At 40.5% G+C, this 23567-nt stretch overlaps 1 protein-coding gene and 1 long non-coding RNA gene across 5 annotated transcripts in view; one reads left to right on the plus strand and one right to left on the minus strand.

Annotated features, from left to right (window-relative positions):
- Positions 1-9831, minus strand: part of LOC148338377 (glutamate receptor 3-like) — a 91443-nt gene extending 81612 nt beyond the window's left edge. For all 4 annotated transcript variants that reach the window (XR_015842793.1, XM_088292739.1, XM_088292738.1 and 1 more), the window contains exons 1-2: positions 9619-9831; positions 9162-9320 (exon numbers count right to left, since the gene is read on the minus strand). Coding sequence is in view for 3 of the 4 variants with exons in the window: in XM_088292739.1 (XP_088148865.1) it covers positions 9162-9320; positions 9619-9697 (238 nt within the window). In the remaining variant the exon portion in view is untranslated. The remainder of the gene's footprint in view (positions 1-9161; positions 9321-9618) is intronic.
- The window catches only part of LOC148338376 (uncharacterized), a 146441-nt gene that overhangs the window by 109026 nt on the left and 13848 nt on the right, over positions 1-23567 (plus strand). The gene's annotated exons all lie outside the window — the stretch shown is intronic.

Raw genomic sequence — 23567 nt, forward strand, 5'->3', positions numbered from 1 at the left:
TTCAGACTTTTTTTTTACATCATACTTTCCGGAATGTCATTGCAAACTATGCCTTTAAAAAATGTATTTGTGAAAATACATTGTATGGCATGACAACAAGGTCAAAGGAATGTTCCACTCTGAGATTTACGTTCTGGCACTCTCCCGGGATTTGTGTTGTATGAGAGAGCTTTTTGACCCCATGTGGCCAAAGCTAACAGCGCAAGTGATGTAAGCGACCGAGCAAGACTGCACTGGTGCAAGGCTGTTAGCATTAGCAGCTGTCTGTTGGGCTCTGCTCTCATTCTTCTGGACGTGTGGCACGCAACTGCATGCAGCGCATCGTCCTTTCTGCGGGCCTCGCCTCCTCTTTGGTTTGAACTGTTTTGTCAATATCCTCACAGGGACCTGAGCCTTCGCACCTCATTCGCGACAGCGCCAGTCATCCGATGGCCAACAACTTCACAAGGCCCCTGAGAGCATCTGGCCATCAAACCGTCATATTAAAGATGAGAAGTTCACCTTTGATTTTACTGCACTGTCACGGTGCTCCATTCTTTAGCCCATTGCCACGCATCATTACGGATGTCATAGTATTACAAAGCCATGATTTCATAGGACTTTGGAGTTTTGCTTCGTGACTCAGTTCAGGTTTTGGTGTCATGCAGGATATGTGGAAATCTTTTTCTTCATACGTGGAAACATCACTAAACACCAGATATTGTCAAACTATAGTGTGTGTAATATCAAAAGTAGAAGGGTGCACTGTCAGAATTATTACAATGATTGTCTTGAAATTTGACATGCATATGAATGAACGGTTAAATAATTTAATTATGGCCTTTCCTTCAAAGATACTGCAAGACAATTCGATCCGTAGCTCGATACAAATTGCAATAGAACGATTGTTCAAAACAAGTTTTCCGTTTGTATTACACCTCCTATATATATATATATATATATATATATAAAATTTTCATTCAGATTAAGCTCATTGGAATTAAAAGCGGTACCCAGACCAAAACTTTGAAGGTAAGTAAATTAATTCTGAAATGCAACCGAAAGTATGAAAACATAGCTGAAGTCCAAATATATAAAATAATTGTTTTGTGATGCGTGCAATTATATTGCTTCACATTGTCTGCTCTATCTGGACCCGAGCGGACGTCATTTCGAGAACAGGCGGCGGATAAACTAGAAAACCAAGTTTGTAAATTCTATCACATTTTGAAAATAAATACATTTTAATAAACACCTTGGCTACAATTATTCAAAGAGTGCATGGAACCTTTTTGGCCCTAATGTCATTTTGTTAAATACTGTGGTTAAGTATACGGTATATAATGATGCATAATTATGACTAAATTAATTGTAAAACGTTGCTGTCCCTCGTGTGTGCCTCGCCTCTTAAGAGCTAAACTGCCTGCACTCAAATTCATTTTTTGCTTTAAGATATTTCCATTATGTTTGCACGATTAACCCACCTTTATTGGCTATAAAGAGGCTTTGTTTTAACTGTTTAGTCCAGCATGTGCAGGTGCGTGCGGGTGACAAATGGTGTGTCATCTCTACTGCTCTGATGAAGGGGCTGCGTAGCTTAAAAAGTTTGGCAAAGGCTGCTATCCGCTAGAGACGCTTCATAATAACTTGCAGTGCAAGCAACATTCTGCATCGGTGGTGACCCTTTGAGAAGATCTCGTGCTATATCACAGCCGATAGTCAAGATAAATGAAATATTTATCATTCTTCAAACTACAAAGTCTACATTACACAATAGCTCTAGTCCATGTAAAAAAAAAAAAAAAAAATAGCAATGCATACCAAAGCAACAAATGATGTAGTGCTGAGTGGACTGGATTTATTCTCAAGATCAGTCAAGACAAAGACCGCAGGGACAGCAGTGCTTTCTCTTATCTTTTGTACAGATAGTGTTTGCTTAGCAGTTTTACCATCAGTCACCTAAAGCATTATATGTCCCAAAAAAAATAAAAAAATCACAGTTCATGGTTTCATAGTAATTCCCTCAGATTAGAAAGATTTCTACAAAAATATAGAAAAAAAACGTTAATGTGGTCTTCATTTTGACTTGGTCCGAACTTTCCCCCTTGACTTGCGACAAGTGCTGTTTTATCCATGAGCAGTCCATTTTAGAAATTGAGGAAGTGAGAAATCAAGAATTTTACACCTAAATGAAACACATCTACTTTGCTGTATGTATTTATTTTAAAAAGCTCAGTGAGCAAAAACGCAATTTCTGAGTGCGACAGAGGCCATACATCGTTTTTGTAGTCAAAATCCTTGCTAAAAGTGAAACGATTTGCTGCTTAGAGTTCATTATCTTTCCTGTTTAGCGACATGTTAAGAAACTTACACTCATTAGCCAAAACATCTGCACAATCTAATAAAATCAAACATAAAAGCTATCTCATCTTTCTCCCTCATTAAAAAAAAAATCCATGTCAACTGACGACTCCAAAGTGTGCGTGTGAATGGCCGTCAATATGTGACCTGTAATCGACTGACAACCAGTTCGGAGTGCATCTCGCCGCACAGCCAAAGTCAGCTGGGACACGTTTCATCTCAACGGCGACACTAATGAGAGCAAGCGGTATAGAAAACGGATGGATGGGCTAGATTGTACAGCAGCAACGCTAACGGTTGAGCCATTTGTTTTCAGAATTGCGATATTTAGTCTGAAATTCCCTCAAACGGCTAAAATGGAAAGGATGTGGTGCACTGCATCAAGCACACCTTCGCCTGACACGTTTCAGTTTGATTGCACCAACACACTTAACAAGTAGAACTGCCTTGCGCATGTTTTTTTTTTTTCCCGCTTCGTACTGAGCGGCTGTGTCGTAGTGTACGTCCAGACGCACACTTGCATATGCACAAGTCTGCATGTGTGCCCAGAAACAAACCTCCATCTGTGCTTCCACAGCTGAACCGGGATGGCTCGGCTCTCTTTCTCCTCAGCATTGCACATTCACCTTCTTCCCTCTCTTGGAGTCGTCATCTCCATCCACACAAAAACGCAAAGACATCTAACATCCCGAACCCCCCAAGCTCCCCCTGCCATGCTTCTTTGGTCACACCTTTCAAATTGAGTTACAGCCCGCAGAGAAAAGTGTGGCACTACAACAATCACATGAGAGGCTTGTGTTGACCACAGCGTGTCTTTGTTATGCCACACACTGGTAGAGAAAACATGTCTCCCTGTCACTTTGTTCACCATCTATTTACACTGCAACAAAAACTGCTCCAAACACAAGAAAACAAAAAAAAAATGGATGGATTTGGCTCCCTTCAATCACGCTTCACAACATTCACACATCTTGCCACATACGATATTTAGGGAAAATCATTGTGATCGTATACTGTTTTTGTTATAAAAAAGTGCTTCGGTCAGTGTCATGGTGGCATGACGTACAATAAAATTATTAAAATTGGGGCGAGAATGACTCCGTTTTTGATGCGGTAATGTTCAGTATATTGCTTAGCACGACGGTATTTCAAAGGGCAATTTAACTACGGGGCGCTATTTTCGTGCCTGGCTCAAGTCTAGCGCAAAAACGCTGTCTAACTAATCTAGACAGTGGATCAACGACTTTTTCATTAGCCTCTGACACCATCCTAACACGAACAGCGATATGAACCCTCCCAGGTTGGCTTAGTGCTAGCTAGCATGTGCAACAGAAAGCGGATAGATTTAAAACTTGACCCAAAGCTTAAAAACACGCTGGGTTCGGCCCTAGGCCAGTGCACAGCAAAGTAAGTTATTTTTATACTGAAAAGGAAACCCTTCCCATCGGTTGCTAGGTTTGCGTGACGCTCCATTTACAATTTACCTTTGTGATCCAAATTGATTTTTCAATTTTTGGCCTACTTGACTTGTATTTTTCGGCATAACTCCAATTTCTAATCCATTCGAGTTGATTCAGAGATCGCTGCTTCATCGGTAAGCAAATAGCAACGTTTTTAAGGGGACGAGTCCAAGCTCTAAAAATTACAATCGCTCGTCTAAAAAAAGCCATACTTTGAATCGTGAGGAACTCTCATTTAAGGAGTTTGTCACTTAAAAGGTCTGCAGCTGATGACGATGCATTAATCAGTTCTGTGCTTTGACGAGTCCTGGCACATTCAAAGTATTCTTGCTTTAAAGATATTTGGAGTTTACTTCCTCTTTGCCGTTGTGTTCATTGATAGGAAGAAAGTTGGGTGCATGCAAGCCACTAAATATTCATGACTCTCCTAATGTATTGTCTTATTAGCCATCCCATTACAAAGCTGAAAACTTGCTGCAGGAAAACTGTCCTTCCTGACTCTTAATGTTTTTTGTTTTTTTTTCTGCATTATTGTCTCTCTGAACTTTTGGATCGCGACACTACTCCCAAGATGAAATTTTTCATCTTGAGGATATTTCTCACTTATCATCACCATAGATCATCCCGAACACACATTGTGCAACCAACACAACATCCGAGCTGAATGCAGCAAAAGTAATAAATAATTCTGTGGCGCGTTGCTTGTACCAATACTGCAGTCTGAACATCTCCGGGCTGTGTTAACCACATTCCTCTCTTTGTTTACAATGAGGCATTGCTCACATCTTTTTCCTCTTGCCATACAGTCACTTGTGTCTGCGTCGCCGTTCTTCTGGAGCGAGCCTGTTTCATCCAAAGTCACTAAAAGGCTGACGATCATTCAATATTGAAAAAAAAAAGGATTGACTCCATGTGCTCAATGGAGGGAGAATGGCCGCAAAGCATTAAGGAAATGACAAAATGAGGAAAATGAAGATGAGCTTCAAGAGCAAAACATTGCGGAATGTGCCTTTGAGAGAAAACAAGGCGAGTAATCGAGTAAAAAGCGTGTCAAGGAAAGGTGCGGCAAGGGCTCACTGTTCTTTCCGCCTCAGGTGGAAGAGCAGAAGAGGATGAGTAAACAGGAGAGGAAAGGATGGCGGGGTCATTAAGTTGGCTAGCCGTGACCATCAGGAACATTAACGCTGTCTGCTCTGCTTTCTTCAAACTGCTTCCCTTTCACTTTGAACTCCTCTTTTCTTCTCTGCCAGCCACCCTGACTCCCAGCTTCCGCCGCTATTATGGAACCTGCGCTGGTAATTACACATTTCCCAATTTCTGATGTCGCTTCAAAGCAATGAGGCTTTCCACCAACGCAAACGGCAAAGCTTCGCTACAAAGCCGAGCCTGTAGGATAACCGCAACCGCGCGTTTGTTTGCTGCCGGTCACTAATTCAATTAATATCAAAAAGGCTTTCAGCCGACTTGAAAGAAAATTGTCCTGACACTCCGCCTTTATTATACATGTGAATTCTAATATTTTCTCTGTGAAAAGCAAAGTTTAATTTGACTCACTGTAAGCGCGTCTCTATTATGTCGGCTTTAAAGGATGTGCTAGGTTTTTTTTTTTTTATCGATTGAGCAGTAACGCCTGCCTCCAAATGGATTAACTCCCCAAATCCACATAAACGTTTCTTTCCCAACGTCTTTGATTGGATTGCCACCTCATGAAAATTAAATGTACTATGCTGTGTTGCTCATAAAAGGTCTGAGTCATGCACGGGGAGCGATTGATGACAGGGGAAGTTTGAACATCCGAGTAAATAACTGTGACAGCTTGCACAACAAACGCTGACAAATGTAAAACTCAACGGCGCAGTTTTTCAGTCAGCCTCCGAGGCCTGCAAGTCGGCAGATGAATCTCATTTAATGACCTGATTTATTTCATTGTTCTTTCTTTGTCTTGGAAGAGATAATCTGAGGTGCTTTGGAATGCCAAGCAACACGTTTGACAATTTCGATCAGAAACTAAACGGCTTTTTGTGTGTTTTTGAAGCGCTCTCTTCACGCAGGTTAAAAATTGTGAATTTATTCTCTTGCGGTGTGTTTTGTCTGTTACGAGTTTTTTTTTTTTTCGTAAAACAGTCAGGAGGGCCCCATGTGAGTGAATCTTCGATCGCAAATCTTTTCGTGTGGTCGACGCTGAGTTTTGGCCGAGCTTCGCATGGCGTGATTATGACACGAAACAGCACGCGAGTCAATTAGGAAGTGAACCGAAGCTATAAATAGAACAACGTGGCCGTGTTGAGTGTTTGGGTCACGTGTCTCGCAAGTCATTCATCACAATAAAAAGGACAATGAAAGACTTTGTAACCGCTTTGTAACAAGGTAAGCCAAGCTTCTTCGATTCTTCTTCACTTCTACTCTTTCTTTTGTTTTTGTTTTGCCGTGTGGCACCATTCGGAGCCTCACAGGTCAGTTTGCGTTTGGTGAGGAGACTAACAATGGTTTAGCAAGTAATGTTTTGCATTCTGGTCTGGGGAAGTGACGTCACGTATGTGCCGTGTCATGTTTTGATTGTGCCAAATAACAATGGAGGAAGCAGAGCGGAGCGATCCACGTTTTCAAGCTAGAAAAATGTTGTCAGCTAAAGAAAATGGATACATTGCGGTGTTATCAAGCTTCTAAAACTCCCAAAAAAAAAACATCACAGCACATTCAAGCTGAAAGAGAAAGACCCACAGGCTGTTTGATTGTAAGAGGTCCCCATATTTAATCCTTTTATTTATAAACTATGTACATTATAAATGTCATAGTTGCCTTGACAATATAAGTTAAATATGTTAAGCCAAAAAAACCATCTCTGATAGGTGAAGTCTCGAAACACTTTTGTTCTTGTTTGTTCATAAAAACAAGTAGCCATTTTTGTTAAGAGAAAACCACATTTTGGTCATTCCAAAAGGGGTTCTTTATTTTATGTTGAATTAAAAAACATACATTAATTTTAAACATCACCGTTAAAAATGTACTTCTAATCAAGAATTGTTTTATGTTAAGCGCATTTATTGAATGTAAATAATAAAGTAACTTGTAACCTAACTTATTTACTTTTAAAATGAAGTAATCCATAACTTCACAAAGTCATTATTCATTGTCAAATAATCCGTAGTAAAACGCTTTTGTGTATGTTTTAAGGTACATTCTTCAGTCTTGACAGTCTGCACACGCGCTCTTTTACTTCCACTGCATGGTGTTCGATTACTTTTTTTACTGCGACTATATGATCACCTTACATAACCTGAATGCTATAAAGTGATGTCCCTGGCCTGTGAAAAATTTATTGCATCACATTTGAGTCTGTTTGCATGTCAGTTTGCTCGTGAGCAAGTTACTTCCTCAATTGTGGTACAAAATGAATGCGCAAAATGATGCGATATTTCCATCTAAGATGTTGGTACGATCGTGTAAAGTTAGTACTGGGCGTTGGCATCCACTTTGTAAGAGGTGCACTTTACTGGCGGCTTTATCAAAACCATGCAACAACAGCGCAGTGATGACAGTGAACACGTCTTCTGTTTTCATAAATGAACCATTTTTGGAAGAATAATAGTCGTTTTAGTGAACATCCACTTTGAGACGTAAAACACAGCTGTTGTGTGCTTAAAGAGCACAAATTGTCTTCAGATGTTTGTAGTTGACGTGTTTGTCGTGTAAATGGCTTGTTGTTGTTGTTAGTTCTATTAATAGAAGACGAGTAGTGACACGGGCCAATTAGTGGAGCCCGAAATTCGAAGTAAACATGATGAATCAGCATTTAGCTGTTATGCTGCAAACAAATGAAAATCGCTATCAACAGAACTGAAGTTAGCCTCACTTGTACAATACTTTCAAATCAAGGTTAGAAGCAGTTTTGTTGTCATCCTTTATACCCAAGATTGAATCTTTTTGAGCATTTCTAGAATCGTGTTTTCAAAAATCATGTTCTTGTGCTGCTTGTTCATTTTAGTCAACTACTTTTTATTTCTCATCTTGGATTTTAACCGTCCGGCCCTTAAATGTTGGTTTGTTTGTGAAACACATTGAGCTAACTTGTGTATGAAATGTGCTTCGTAAATAAAGCTGCTTTGCCTTTGGCTTGTTCAAGGAGGAACTTCAAACATAGCAGATAAATGTGCAAATCATAAAATCCCCCAAATAATCAAGTGAGTAGTCGTCCTTTCTATTTTTCATCTCTGACAGATGTGAGCCTTTAAAAGTAGTTGTGTCAAACTTCACAGTGTTAGTGCGTGTGAAGTTTCAGGCTGTCCTGAGACACTTCCCTTGATGGAAAAGCTTCAACATGGCAGCAAGAAAGAAGAAATGGGGCCACGGCTCCCACAGGAGCCCGTTCCTCTCACCAAAGCTCAGTCTGCCCGTGAATTTAATTAGATTCCGATATCAAGCCTTTTCCCTCCTATGCTTCCATTCCTCTTCAACGTGCGTGAAATTGCATGCTACTATCTATTATTTATTCACACTCATTTGCTTATTGTTTCTTACGGAAGCCTTCGTTTGGGTCCTTGCAGCTCGGCTGCCTCCGATACGATGCTCTACTTCATCTCCCTCACCGCTCCGGCCCACCTCCTCTGCAGATCAACTCGTTTGCTGGTCGGAGGGGAGCTATAGATTTTTTTTTTTCCCTCTCAAACCCCCCCCCCCTCTTTTGCCCAATGACAGCCCGGTGAGGTGCTATGAGGGCTGGGTGCTAATGAGCTGACTCTGCAATGCTGGGGAGATGCTCGCTAACACAGGGGGAGTGAGACGACGGAGCGGGCGCAGGCTCAGAGGGGCCATTATGACCGTGCAGCACTGGGGTTAGAGAGATGAAGGAGCGAGGCGAGGCGTTTTGGCTCGGAAAGGCATCGCCATTCACTTGGCTCATCTGTTCAAATGACATCCCCAAATGTCACTCTCAACTCCATTCCTTCCTCGTTTATCCACTTGGTGTCTGCTAATTGCCATTCAAAAGGGGGAGCTTATTTGTCCGCTCTGCACCATACTGTATATGACCAATAAAAGAGACCATAAAAACGCTTAGAGCAAGGCAATGCGTGTCATTCTCTACTGTTTTATATGCTAATGATCTTAACCCTTTCTAAATCAATTATATGAACAAATCCCAGCACCAATCAAACTCTATAAATGCTTGCTTCAATGTTTCTTTAAAAGGCCAGCATGTGTACCGTGTTACCAGGGGAACCTGTTATACAGAATGCCAGGCAAATGTTTCACAAAATATCACCACTTGAACCTCAAAAAGCAAGATGGAGAAATGAGCATAGATGCGTTTAATGGAGTGCATTTATTACTGCTGAGTGTGCACGTCGGGAGTCGCAAACTCACACGCGTGGGTGACCGAGAAGCTGTTGGACGACTCCAGGTTGTCCACGTTGTAGTTAAGGTGGAAAGGCTTCTCGGTGGTGTTTTGGTTGGTGTTGTAGAGTTGCACCGCGAACCTGAAGGCGCTGTGCTCCTGCACTGTGGAGCGCATGAAGAGCCCCCCTGCAAGTGGGAAGCAGGCGATCACACCACGCGCACCACTTTTACATCTTTATTACTACACGATCGCGCAATAAACTCATTATTGCATTTCACTCTTTTTTTTTTCTTTTCAAAGCACTTCAGCCGCGTTAATGATTAAACTCGCTCCGTCCTTATGTTTCGTTTGAATCCGAGCAAACAAATTCACTTGAAGGCTGCCGCATTTTTTTTTCCGAAAGACTAACTTACCCGCGTCGCGCACGTTTAATGCAAGATAAAAAACACAATCTTGCTCAATTCTCAGACGCGAGTCACTTACCGATATTAATCTGGTTAGGAAATCCCGCCGATGATGCGTCGAAGAGCCACAGTAGCAAGAGCACTAAGATTTGTGCCATTTTGGCCACTTCCAACCTCTCTGTTCAACTCCTTGGGAAGAAGCTAGGCAAATGCATATGTTCGGGGAGGCTGGCGATGGGAATCCGGTGGACAGATGATGGTCGCTCACAGTGCACCAATAAGGTTCATTGAGGTGCACTGGAGAGAAAGCGCGACCGAGAGAGAGCGAGAGAGAGAGAGAGAGAGAGAGAGAGAGAAATGGAGGAGGGAGTGTGGAGGAGATGTGATTGGACCAATGTTGGTCAAACTTGATGTGACATTAAATTAAAAAGCAGCAACCTGCTACTTTTACGACAGCCTGGAATAACCCCCGCACTTGCCTGTATTAGGCGAGCAATCAATAGGAAGTACTGCAATCTCTGGTGGCCAATAGCTGGCTGCATGCCTGCCTGACCATTCCAATTGCATGCTGCAGCAACACTTTACTTTTTTTTTTTCACTGAATGTGATGCTATATAGTTTGGATCATTTAGTGTCCAGTATACTGTGACATTTTTATGACATAAAATCAATGGTGGGGCACCATCTGCTTCGGCAGGCAAAATCCATCCATCCATTTTCTATAGCGCTTCACCTCATTAGGGTCGTGGGTGAGCCGGAGCATATCCCAGCTGACTTTGGGAAAGAGGCAGTGTACATTCTGGACTGTTTGCCAGTCCGTGTTATGCTTTTGTTGAGAATACAAATTTTCTATTCTAAGTGTTTGGAAGCGTGGAATTGTCAATGTGGAGTTAAAAATTTTGATTGGAAAATGCTTTGAAATTTGCAAATATGTTCAAACGTACTTTTTGGCTAAATGATACACATGTAGCATTTTTCCCCCAATGCCATGGGGTTTTTGCATATGTGTGAATATTTTTTATTTTTTTAGCTTTGGGTAGGCCTGTTCAATTAATCAAAATTCACTTATGACTACGATTATTACACGATTACTGAATTGCCAGAATTGGAATAAACAACTATTATAACCTATATATTATTATTATCATTATTATAAAACATTGTTAAAATAGTACTTATTTTACAATGTCTAATTTAATAGTTATATACTTGAGTAAAAACTTGAACATTCTATTGCAATTTTTTCATACGAATTTTATACACAGTTTTTAAGTATATATCAAGTAAACTCCAATGCACTGCTTCTTTATCCTCGGAAACCATACTCGTATTCATAGATTTGCACACAAAATTATACACGGCATTAAAATTGCACTACGGTCAATTCTCAGCCAGCCAATCAATTGACATCAACTTCCACAAAAAAAAGAAAAAAAAAAGTGCTCATCGCAAATAGATGGCATATTTCAAATAGGCGCCTGCTATCATCTGCTCAAGCTCGACAAACATAAATTGACTTTTAATTTACTATTATTTGTGTACTGAGAATCCTTCACAATGTCCGTACAACAATCAGTCATGTACTTGACCCAGTGATCATACGGAGACTATAAGGGGTCAAAGTTGACATCTTCTCCCACAATTCACTTGTTCCCCGGGGAAGAATCCGCGATCAGATCATATTGATTCTTTGCAGGCCGCAAATTCGCTACCAGACTGACAGGACGTCACATTTATGACCTCAGTGGTCGAAGTCATTATGAGCCGAGTCATCTTCTTTGATACTTCATCACATCATGCAGGACATTGATGCATCACAGTTTTTTTTTTTTTTTTACCAAAACACAGTGGCTCATAAGCTAAGCGAAGCAGAAACAAATGAGTTATTTTAGCGCTCGCTGGTTCTCTGTGTGAGCCGGCTATTAATGAAGCATTTCCAAAAAAACATTTAAGGAATTAGACCTATTAGGTGGTCTGAGTAATTGAGATAAGACACAGATGCAAGTGAGATTTGAAAACACGTGATTGTTCAACATTCTCATTATCGTCTCAACTCGACCTCGGCGCAAATCCTATTTGGAACTGAGCGTTAAAGCCGTAGATGCAATCTACTAGAAAGCAAATAATTATGTCGGTATTGTATGAGCAGACAGAAAAAGGTAGCTGAAAAAATGTTGTCTTTTTCTCATGACTAGGTTTATTCCTCAAGCATAAGTGCGCATTGCAGGAAAAAAGAAAGACAATCAATAGCAAAGATTTTTCAGAGGAATTGTTTTAAATAAAACGTTTGCCGTCTTATTGTCTTGGTCTCATATGAAAAAAAATGTGAAATTCATGTTTTGCCCAGTTGTGAATGTCCAGAATACTCCAAGTCATGAAAAAGTAACTGTTGCCTTTCAGCACTTGCATGTCGTTGAAACCTTTTATGGTCTTTGCTGACTTGCGATGTGAGACGAAAGCAAGTTAAAGACAGAAAAAAAATACTCTGGATCAGCAAACCCGCTGACTTAAAAGACATCATTTGTATGTCACAATTAATTATTTGTTTGTCTCGATATGAAAATCTTACAGATGTATTTTCGACTAAAAGCTATATTTTTCTTTTACTTCATTTAGCTTACAAGTAGCAAAATCTTCAAATTCTGTGCTATTCTATGCAAAATGCAAATTACAACCTCAATCTGCCCATTATTATTGACTTTTCAACAGCGCAGCTTCTGATGTAGCCTGAGCTTATGTTTGAGTCCCAATTAATTATTCTCTTATCACCGGAATGTAATAAATGGCGGGCAAGCTGGTGCATTGCAGTAAGCCAGGTTCAATCCACGGCGCCGGTATCATTCAGCGCCATAAAACTCATTTGGCAGCATGCTCAGAGCAACATTGGCGACTTCTACTGGTTGGGCAGAGTCTACGTACGAATTGGAGATACATACTGGTCGAAGGTCCTGAACAGATCATCGCCAACGGGGTTCCGGCAGAAACGTTTGGCTGCCTCAAGCTAAACCATAATCAAAATCATTACCGTCATTTTAGTCATTTTTTAATATAGTCAGAATCATTGGATAGTTGCAGCGTATGCCAGCGGACTTAAGATAAGAAGAGCAGTGTTCCCTGGAAAGATTTTTTGACAGGAATATGGCAGATTTAATACAATCCTGGCATTCACTAATTTGTCAACAACAGCAGGTGTTTGGGAAAATGCAGCAGTCTGTTGCAGATTACTTTGGAGCATTACAACTAAAAGGCTACAACACATTGTTGGCGTATGTGTTCGATCAGAAATGAGGACTCCAATAGAGCACAACTCATTTGAGGGAATCATCCAAATTTTGGGCAAAATGTTTATGCAAATGCAGTGGAACCTTAAAAGTCCAACAATCCATTCAGGAGTTAATTTTCAAACAAAAAAAGTACTATATAGAAATATTCTATTTAATTGCCATACTGTCGTCATCGGTAACCGCGCACACGACAAGAGTTCACGTTCATTTTTCTCTTGACTGTTATCGGGTGATAAACAGACTCCTCGGCCACGCTGCACCAGCAAGTGTTTGGCATTTCTATCTAAAGATAAAAGAAGTTGAGTTTTTAAGAACATCTTTAAAAAAAAAAAAAATTACTTGATGTGATCTGAATTGTCACGACTTCTCCGTGCAAGCTTGTGACGGGCAATCACGGCAACTCAACTAAAATACGTTTTTATTTTTTTGATGACTCTTTACTGTAGCTCACTACATTTGAAGACAGTTCACTATACTTTTTACTCGTTATTCTGTCAAAATGGATTTGTCACTTTTCTTAACCTTCTCACATAAATAGAGGTAAAGTCAACCACGGTTGAGATCCTGATTGATTGAGATCTTGCGGACTTATACGGCAGAAGAAAAACGGGACAGCAGCAGGGGAGGGTATCGATCCAAATTTACCAAATCGATTTGATATGATTCGATTTTTGAGTTACGATTCACTTTGATTGCTTTCACACAGCACCAATTTCACTTTCGTATGGAAGGCATTTTCAGAAGAGCCAATGCTGCAATTTGTACAAACTGCTTGTGCAATAGTAAAAGTATTAATATTTACATTAAAAATTGAAGCTGATGCAATTACATTTATCATGTACGTCTAATTTTACATGACCTGATGCAAACGATAAATCTGCCTTCATGGTTGTTGGCGCTGTCTTCACTGCTTCTGACATTTTGTTTTGTTACACTACTTTTGCATAGTGACAAGATCTCGCGGGAAAATCTATGGGGGAAATACCTTATTGAAAGTATCCATATATGGTTTTATTAATCATTATCGGGCTATGAAAACGAAATTCAAGTCGTTTTTTAAACCCAGCCAGTTAATAATAGGGCGTGAATATTTTTGCCAACTCTGCCGACGAGTAGCTGGGATGAGAGCTCTCGGAAAACCAACTCATGTGTCCGCCTGGCAGTCGCCGGCAAAGATCCTCTGGCATTCAGGCACTTAATCAATGCAGCACAGCGCTGCTCTTGCGCATATTCCCCCAACCAATCTCAATGTTGATAACAAGTGACAAGCCTGGAGTCTCACTGCCTTCAATATGAGTCCATGACTACACTTATGGTAACTTGCGCTGTATTTTTCTTCTCTTCGTACATGCTTTTTCTTTTAAGACCCCTTGTTGAAGCCGGTCCTGCTATTGGAATAAATGTTGCAAAAAAAAAAAAGCCAAAGCATGCATGCTCACTCCAGTAAAGACTTGCCATCACGCAATGGCGACAGTTCGAACTCAGAACATTTGTGTTTTCCCCGAAACGTTAGTCAAATTCTGAATTCTCTGACCAACTTGAGAGGTTCAACTGCTCAGCAATATTTGCTTACTGCCACAGTAGGTCCGATCAAATGGCCGATTCCTCCAATTACAGAGTATCTTCTTCCTCATTATTTAGAGGCCGGGTGCGCAAGTCAAGAAAGGCACACCAACGTACACTCTTCTTTCTGGCTGTGCGCATTCTCCCGTCAGCTCACTTAGCTGCCCGGCAACGGGTGACGTTGCGGGACACACCTGGCCCATAACGCTCACCAACGCACACCGATGCTCACAGACTGCCCAGCTGATAATGTGTCCCTTGCCGGCAATGTCCATATATAATCTCCCAATAATTGGTGAAAAAGATCGTTGCCAGCAGCCTTTGAGCCACTTCAACATACTGCTGGAAGTTTCAATTTATTTATTTATTTTTTTGAAGCACAAAGCGCCCACTATTACAACAACTAGTCATCGTAATGGTGCAGTGGTGAGTTGGATATTGAATCGTCTGTTTTTATTTGCTTGTATATTGTTCGGCCAATATGTACAAGTGACTTGCCGTGTCTGTGGCGCAAGTCATCGTTGGTCTATAAAACAGCAGGCAGATTCCCAACATCATCACCATCATAAATACAGTAATCTGATCTAATTGCTTTTGTTGGATTGATTTCATACAGTCTAAAAAAACACAAGCTGGCATTCAAAGTGTAGTGTGAAAAGGCCTCTCCTAACTAATCTGCCGTCGGAAAGTCGGTGCACGGCGCCTGTTTGGTGTAACGAGAAACGTCGGAAAGTCTGAGCCGATGTTGGGGCGTCTGGGGTGCGTGTTCGGCCGATTCAACGTGAAATCGGGTTGGGCTGTTCGGACAAATGATCACTGTGATTGGCTGTCAGCTAGCGAATCAGTTCACTGGACAAGTACGGGAAGTGGGGAAAGAGGACAAACAGTGAAATTTGGAGCTATTCCTCAAGAACTAAATGAACTTTGCTCATTTTCACATCTCCTCTACGGACATAATGAATAAATCACTTTCATTGACGAAAGACCGTCGTTATTCGACATCACCGTCGAAGGCTATGCCTTGACTATCGCCACCGATAACAAGCTGTTCGCACGCATGCATAGACGGTCCAGAGTAATTGGCGACTCCATCAGCTTTTGCGGCGTGTGCTTCTGTCATTTTCGAGTCCGACGTGCCGACTTCATGGCCGGCGTGTCAATTGGCCACGACGACTGACGTCAGATTGGTGTGCAAAGGCCTTCAAATGGATCTGTGTACACATCTCACTCGAAGATAACACATTGGCTACATAAGATACTGTGCTAATTTTTTCTAAAGCATTTCTACGACACTCGCAAATCTCAGGAAAATTCCATTTTCTTTGATTTACAGCCAGCCTCCGACTTCAATGAGCCAAACCCTTTTTTGGTAGTTTTGCACAAATTCCCAGGTTATGCACAGTGGGGGTGTCAGACATTTGGATGGATGAAAGGTTCGCAAGCCAGGCAAGTAAAAATAAGGCCGTCAGTGTATAAGGACTGCTGGGGAAGTCAGTTTAGTAATCTTCTCCAAGAAACGAAAGTGGATCATTACTGTGCAAAAGATGCAGTTAAGCAAGCATTATGCAGCAAAAGCCAAGAGTCATTTGGCCTTGGCCAGATGTTGGAGGTTCATAAGAAACTCCGAAGGCGCTCCTTCCTTATACTCTCAGCGCATCCTTCCATGCAAACGACTATAAGAAGACAGGCAAACTATGGAACTAGGAAGTGTCTTTCCTTTCTTGAAAAACACACAAATCCAGGTGAATAAAACAACGCAATGTGCACACCAATTCTCCAGTGGCGTTTAGCATTTTAAAAATTGTCTGACAAGACACTAAAGTTGCGACATCAGGCCACAGTTCAAGGAATGAGATCACTCCAGACAGCAATTTCACAATCCCAATACTGTGGTGTCTCACATAAGCATCAGTCGCCAGCAAACACTGTTTGACCAGAGTGTGACGGAGGCCACGTTATCAGCTGCGCAGGCCGACACACTTCACTCTCACACAGTTGCCTCTGGCTTTGCACCGTCACAAACATGGGAGCACAGCAGTCAGTGCAGCGTGGCATGAAGACATCTTTACCACATGAGCTTTGTGTTACATAAAGGAGGACGCCTCATACACCCATCAGCGATATATTGGATACATTTTTATAGTTATGAGACAGAAGTGTTCATCCGGCAAGGGACAGGGAGATTGATTTGTTTTTACATTCTTTGTATACTGTTATGAATATAGCTAAACATAACGATGGACTGTGAATATCTGCCGTTTAGCAACTACAAATAGGCAGCTGTATCTGACCCGTAGTGTTTGCTGGGTGAAGCAATTGAACATATTTGGCACTTAATTGTGTCTATGTCTTCCATCCATCCATTATCTAAGCCGCATCTCCTCACGAGGGTCGCAGGGGTACTGGAGCCTATGCGAGCTGTCTTCGGGCGGTAGGCGAGGTATAACCTGAACTGGTTGCCAGCCAATCGCAGGGCACACAGAGACGAACAACCATCAGTGTTCACACTCATACCTAGGGCGAGTTTAGAGTGTTCAATTAACCTGCCATGTATGTTTTTGGAATGTGGGAGGAAACCGGAGTACCCGGAGGAAACCCACGCAGGCACGGAGAGAACATGCAAACTTTGCGGGAATCAAACCACGCAACTTCTTAACTGTGTGGCGGACGTGCCTAACCAGTCGTCCACCGTGCCGCCTATCCAGGTCGTGTTAACTTCAATTCAGTCTACAGATCATTTTAATACGTATAGTTAATAATAGTTTATACGAATAACATCATGTGAACGTTTTGCTTACCTTAGGGATGTCTGATTCTGTTTTGAAAGCAGTTTTGCAATGATGCTGAAGAAATTTGTCTTAACTCTAACCAGCCTAATTCAATCTTTACATAAGGTAGCGGTTTCAATTTCAAATCAACACCAGGTGACACCCCATTTTAACAACATGTCAGTGTTACATCGTACACTGCACATGCTATTTCATTACTGACAGATTCTTTTTTTAAACACCGTTGCCCAATTTTAGTATATGCAATGTACGTGTAGCTCATCTGCCTAATTACACCGAGGTCGTTTATCTGTACATGCAGCAGCACATATCCCGCTTTTATCTAATCTATTCAATCATATGCAAGTGTATCCCATTCCAGTGGCGGAAAAAGGTGCAATTAGGTCACATGAAACACGTTGCGTAAAAACAGCCTTCGTCAGTTCGTATCTGTCAATTAGAGTTTTAATAATTGCGATTGGATGGAAAAAGAAAGCAGGCGCAACAACAGTCGTCTAATATATACCTCCTTCCCATTGGCTCTATTGTATCATTTCCATAATAGGAGAAGGGAGTTTCTCATTGCCTGCATGCCTAATTGGGAGGAAAACCAACTGGTTGCTACAGATAATGGGAAAGGTGATCCTTTTCAATAATTACCAGTGTTGGCTGTGTCGCATTTGCCAGCACTCCCGTGATAGACGTTGCAGCTATTATGAGCTGTTACGGCAACAATGCTAATGCAAAAGCCAGATAAATCTTTAAATATGATGATATATATGCACGGAAGCACTAAGCTTATTCCCCCGCTGCTTGTTTTGGTAGCAGCAAACACAAGGTGCATTAAAGGTACATAAATTGCAATGACTAATGGAGACAACAACCCTGTTGCAAGATTGAGGAAAATATCCATATTTATCACACGTTCCACATTTAGTGCATGGCATTATCCTAATTGTATTTCCTTTGATTTCCAAAATAGTGGCTGCATGAGGAGCGCCATCCAAGGTCAGGTATTACACCGTGATAAATGTTAAACATCCTCCAGATACGTTGCCGCTACGCTTCTTAGTAATGCACTCCACATCCCGGCAGTTAGAATGAAACATTCAGTAGCTGCGAGGATGAATATTGCATGTCATTAATAGATCAAAGAATCGGGAGGTCAGGAGATTTCATATTTGTTATATATGGCGTGTCAGGTTCTATGTGGTGCTGCTGTTTGTTGGCCCCTCACATGCTGTAAAGCTTCCGTCACTTCTTCCATACCTGGAATTTAATTACTGACGTCAGAGTGGCTCAACTTATTAGCCCGAGCTTCGTTTAGTTACTGTATATAATGCAAATAACACTGTAATATGCTCGACCGCGACATGAATCCATGAGCTTAGGGAATCTTGCGCTGTCAATCAATACAAAATTGGTTTTGCAACATAATGTTAAGTCAGCTATTTCTCTGCATTCATTTTACAGATAAAACTGTAATCACGCTAATGTGGTTGTCTCAGCAGAATAGTTGAAGCTGCGCAAAAAAAAAAAAAAAAAAGCCACGCTGTGAATGATTCCGGCACTTTGTTGTCCATAATACTGACAATATACATATTGTCTGTACAGAAATGAGAGTGAATCTGACATTTCATGTATATTCTCTACATATTGATATGAATTTACATATTCCCACATAGTGTGCTGTCAGCGGCAGCAGTGGGTGGCAGAGAAGAGCGAAGAGGAGTCGGCGTTTGTTTGGCTCGACATGCTTAATAGAAAATAAAGGATATCAGGATGTCGGCGTGGCCAGCGTCAACCTTTGAAACATGAACTTCAACTTTCACAGCAATCTGCATGTGGGTCTGGCACAATGTGTGATTCGTATAACGTGATCTGGGAATAAAGGAGGGATGTCGTAAAGTAGCAATGTAACAAGTTGCCGTCATCTTTGCGAAAAAAATCTAATCAAATGAATTCAAACACCTCGAAAGTCATTCATGACAAATAAAGTCGCAAAAAAAAAAAAAAAGCACAATAAATTGCTCACATTCGCTTTTGATGAATTTGACTTTTTGCATAATTTACTGTAAGATGAATTTTTAGGGAAAGTGACGCAGTTTGAAACGTTTCGGTAATTTTCTTTACCTATAATAAGCAACCGTTAACTGATTACTGTATTAACAATTTGGAATGGACCTCACACTGAATTTCTTTGAATTACAAATCTGAAAATTAACAGCTAATAAATCTATTACTTGTTGTTCTTTCAATACTATCACTATGAATATTCCGAATCAAATCTACTCAGAGGATTTGCATGTTCACAAATTTACCTTCCTTTAGTAGATGAATTGACATGAGATATTTTACCCCGATTTGTCTTAAAAAAAAATTCCAAGACACAATCAATGAAGAACACATTGCGCATAATCCACCAAATTTGTCACGTTTTATTGATCGATCATGGCCATCTCTAACCAACACAGCACACAAAAGTAGTTCCAAGCCAGTAGTCGTGTTGAAATGAATGCCATAAGGCTTGTCTCCCTTCATACAAGGTGTGAATTAAATATTAAGTCCGACTGCAGATGCGCAGCAGTGCATTATTTACTGACGGCAGCAGAAGAAACACAGATGCTCTTCAATGTTCAGTGTGCTCCTGACAGCTGTACAGGTTGCTCAAGAACACTTACATTCGCTTCGTGATAAGTTCATGGAGATTGAACATGATGTGTGATATTTAACGGATGTTCTACCATATGTCCTCTTGCGATGAAAATGCTCAATGGCAAAAAAAAAAAAAAAAAATGTTTCAGTGTTCATGCAGAAAATATGCTTTTGTTAAAATAGTTCAATAAATCGGAATTATAGCACACTTAACATCCGATGTTCCAAGCTTTCTGGTACTGGAGAAAATGAATCATGCTTACCTTGACCCCCCCCCGGGCCATTCCAGTGTACAGCTTTTGTTACCATGACAACCAGGGCCAGAGATTGTGAGTTGAAACAAGGGAAGCGGCTACTCACGGAAGCAGAGACCAGAGTTCAAATGAAAAAAGTGAGTGCCCAAAAGACAATAAAAGGATTTTAAGTCACGGGGTCAGCACTTCATGTACCACACGTAATACACTTGTCAGTTAGTGTGCTGATCCATGCATGTGGCACATGCAGTGCAGTTTTCCTGGCCGTGACAATGAGGCACTCTAAAATGATCACAGCTGACAACGAGATGCTCTGAAGCAGCCGTGCCGAAAGAAAGTTGCATATTCGGGGTGTAGGCATAGCTAGGTCGCTAGCTAGCTAGCTAACTGCTTTAAAAATGGGGGAAGAACAACTCATGCCAGGGCCCAAGCGCGGGGAAAAAAAATGGAAAAATGAATTTTTTTTTCAGTAGTTTTCAGTTTTTGCAAAAAAACTAATCCGCAGTTTTGTTTTTCGATCTCTGTTAGTCTCAATCCGAAATGAACATTGTGAAGGCAGGCGTTGTCTCAGCTCTCAAGACGGATCTCATTAACTCGTGCAAATGTTCCTAATGTTGTGGCCTGCGATTGTTTATGACACGAGTGGTGCGGCTTCGCTTGTATTTTTAACATCACGCTCTGGTGACATTTCCATGACAAGCTGCAGTTTTTAGATAATTCTCACATCACTTTTCCCGAACACCACATTCCTCTTTAGAATCATTAAATTTTCACACATTTTCTCCCCCTTTTTTTTTTTTTTTTTTTTAGAGGTTAAGTGTACTAGATGTGTCATCCCTGTGATGGAACTCGCTCTGACAGAAGCTGTTATTGCACTGTCCCCCTTCCCTCTGCATGGCATGTACACATATGTCCTTGCACAAGAACCCTTCTGCATTTCCATTTATTTGCTGAAGCGGTGGCATTCGGGCCAATAAAAGGGCTCATTTATTGGACATGAAAGCTGATTATTAGTAAAGACAGCTCGAGTGGGGACAACAAAGGCAGAGGAAATCCAGAGAAGATAGAGTTGGATTGATTTGCCTCAGAGGAAACGAATGGCCCTGTCACATGGTTGGAGAGTTATAATTTATCCCGAATTGGCTGGCCAGTAAACCTCAATTGTTGTTCAATGTTACACACCTCCTTCAAATTGTCGCCATACCGAAATATTTCAAACAATTTCATCAGCGGTAGGTTACAAATGCAGCGTAGTGGATGTGGTGCAAGATTCCTCATTGTCACCGTTTTCTCTTTCCCCTCACGCCTAGAGGTCATCGAGGTCGTCCTATAAAGTCGTATTTTCAGAAGTTGATGACACGCTTATTTTAAAAGCCTTTCACCTGACATTTGAAAATGTTAATGTCTACAAAGGCTAAGCTAATTAAATGGCTTCAAGATGATCACGCCGGCGAATATGATGTCATCACTAATGTTTTGTGACATGACTCCTCCCCCTCACATAAACACGGGACATTGGGTGTCATGGAAGTTAAATGTCATCTTTTTTAGATCACCACGACTTTATCTGGAAGCTCTTACGTCACCTCTGCACTCACTTGCAGTGTCATGTGCACACTCGTTCCTACCAGTCTGCCTTCGTCCAGATCTTGCTTGCTTTACTCAATATTTTTAGCATCCATTTTTATTATTTTTTTCTTGATTAGTTTGTCAACTGATTAATGTTATTTTTTGACAAGATGGCTGCAAAGCACTTTTTTTTTCTATTGGACAAAGCTATGGCCTGGCTAAAGCATAATAATTCCGTGATATGTGGAATTCTCCGTACACAGACCAGCCACAATATTTTGACCACTTGCACGGCATAATAATTTGTTTTTAGCCATGTATGATGATTCTTATACTTTGACTTCACGGTGAATCACTTTTCTTGTTGGAGTGGACTGCTTGAAAACAAGAAGATGCTTGGAGGGTGGCTCATTTGCATGAGACAGGACAGCCCCTGCTAAAATTCTTGATCATCACGATGAAAGCGCTGACTCGTTCTGAAGATACATGTGAAGTATTTTAAATTATTAAAAATGGCACAGTGTAGGTCCTTTAATGCCTTTCTGACAAGTGTCAATCAAAAACTGAATATTCTTTCGAAAGGCGTACTTTTTTTGTAGATCTCTTGTATTACATTTCATTCGATGTGCAGGTGGTCATAATATTGCAGGTGGTTGGTTTATTTTTTTCCATACTCAAGCATTCATATTTTATTAATTTATACTTTGTTATTTGCAATATTTTGTCCTTATAAATAAAGCCTGATTCATTTTGCATTAGAGAATAATAAAAGCGCTAAGTTTGAAATTATCCTTCAATTTGTTTGTTTCTTTATCGACCCATTAAATCCATTGAACAATATCCAGCTAGATTTGGTATGCTTATGTTAAAATTTCAAAGTTCATATTTGCGGCTATATATTTTTGCAAGCGCTTGTATTTACATGCCATTTTTTTTTTGGAGGGGGGGGTGGTCGATTCCTCTAAACAAATCGGAGTGACAAGACGTGCCGTTTTCTTGTTTGACATGAATTCTTTCATCATGCCTGTGTTTGATTTATGACAGAGATTGTTGTGAGAGATGGAATGAAGCTAAGGGGAGAGTAGTGTTTAGCGTTCCATAACATAACACGCCCACACACTGACTTATGCTACATAACTGTAGAGTGGAAGTAGGTGTTTAGCAGAATGACAAGGAGTCATTTCTCACCATGTACATGGTATATGCAACGGATGTGATGGCACTGGAGGTAAATTAAAGCATTTCTTCTGGATCAATGTGAAAAGAGATCAGCTTTATGAAATGTCAGCATGTTTAGCTGCAATTTCTCTGTTAATTAGATTCAAAAGCAGAGTTTTTCCTTAGTGCTCAAAATTTTGTGAAATTATCAACGTTTTGCACTTAGTAAAGATTGCCTCACTGCATGGATTTTTTTCCCCATAATGTTTGATTTTTTTTTTACGATATTGAGCAAGGGTGTCAAACTCATTTTTGTGGACATGTGTATACATGTATGTGTATATATATATATATATATATATATATATATATATATATATATATATATATATATATATATATATATATATATATGTATATATATATATATGTATATATATATATATATGTATATATATGTATATATATATATATATGTATATGTATAAAAATATAGATAGATATGATCACCTGAAAATCCAGTTTTGAAATCAGAAGCCAGGCAGTAATTATTTGTTCTACAATTCTTCAATTTATTTTCAAATGGGTGGATTGGTAACAAATATTGTTAAAAGTGAAGAAAATGTGAAATGGGAAGTTTACGCACATGATTTGCCCTTGGTGGGGCGCATAAAATGAGGTTGCGGGCCAGATCTGGCCCCCCGCCCTTAAGTTTGACACCTGTGATATCGAGTATGTCACATTTATTGCAGACAAAACGAAGGAGGGGGAAAAAAA

Source organism: Idiotropiscis lumnitzeri, chromosome 4 (assembly GCF_059441095.1).
Source record: "Idiotropiscis lumnitzeri isolate Australia: NSW breed Sydney's pygmy pipehorse chromosome 4, RoL_Ilum_1.0, whole genome shotgun sequence".
NCBI lineage: Eukaryota > Metazoa > Chordata > Actinopteri > Syngnathiformes > Syngnathidae > Idiotropiscis > Idiotropiscis lumnitzeri.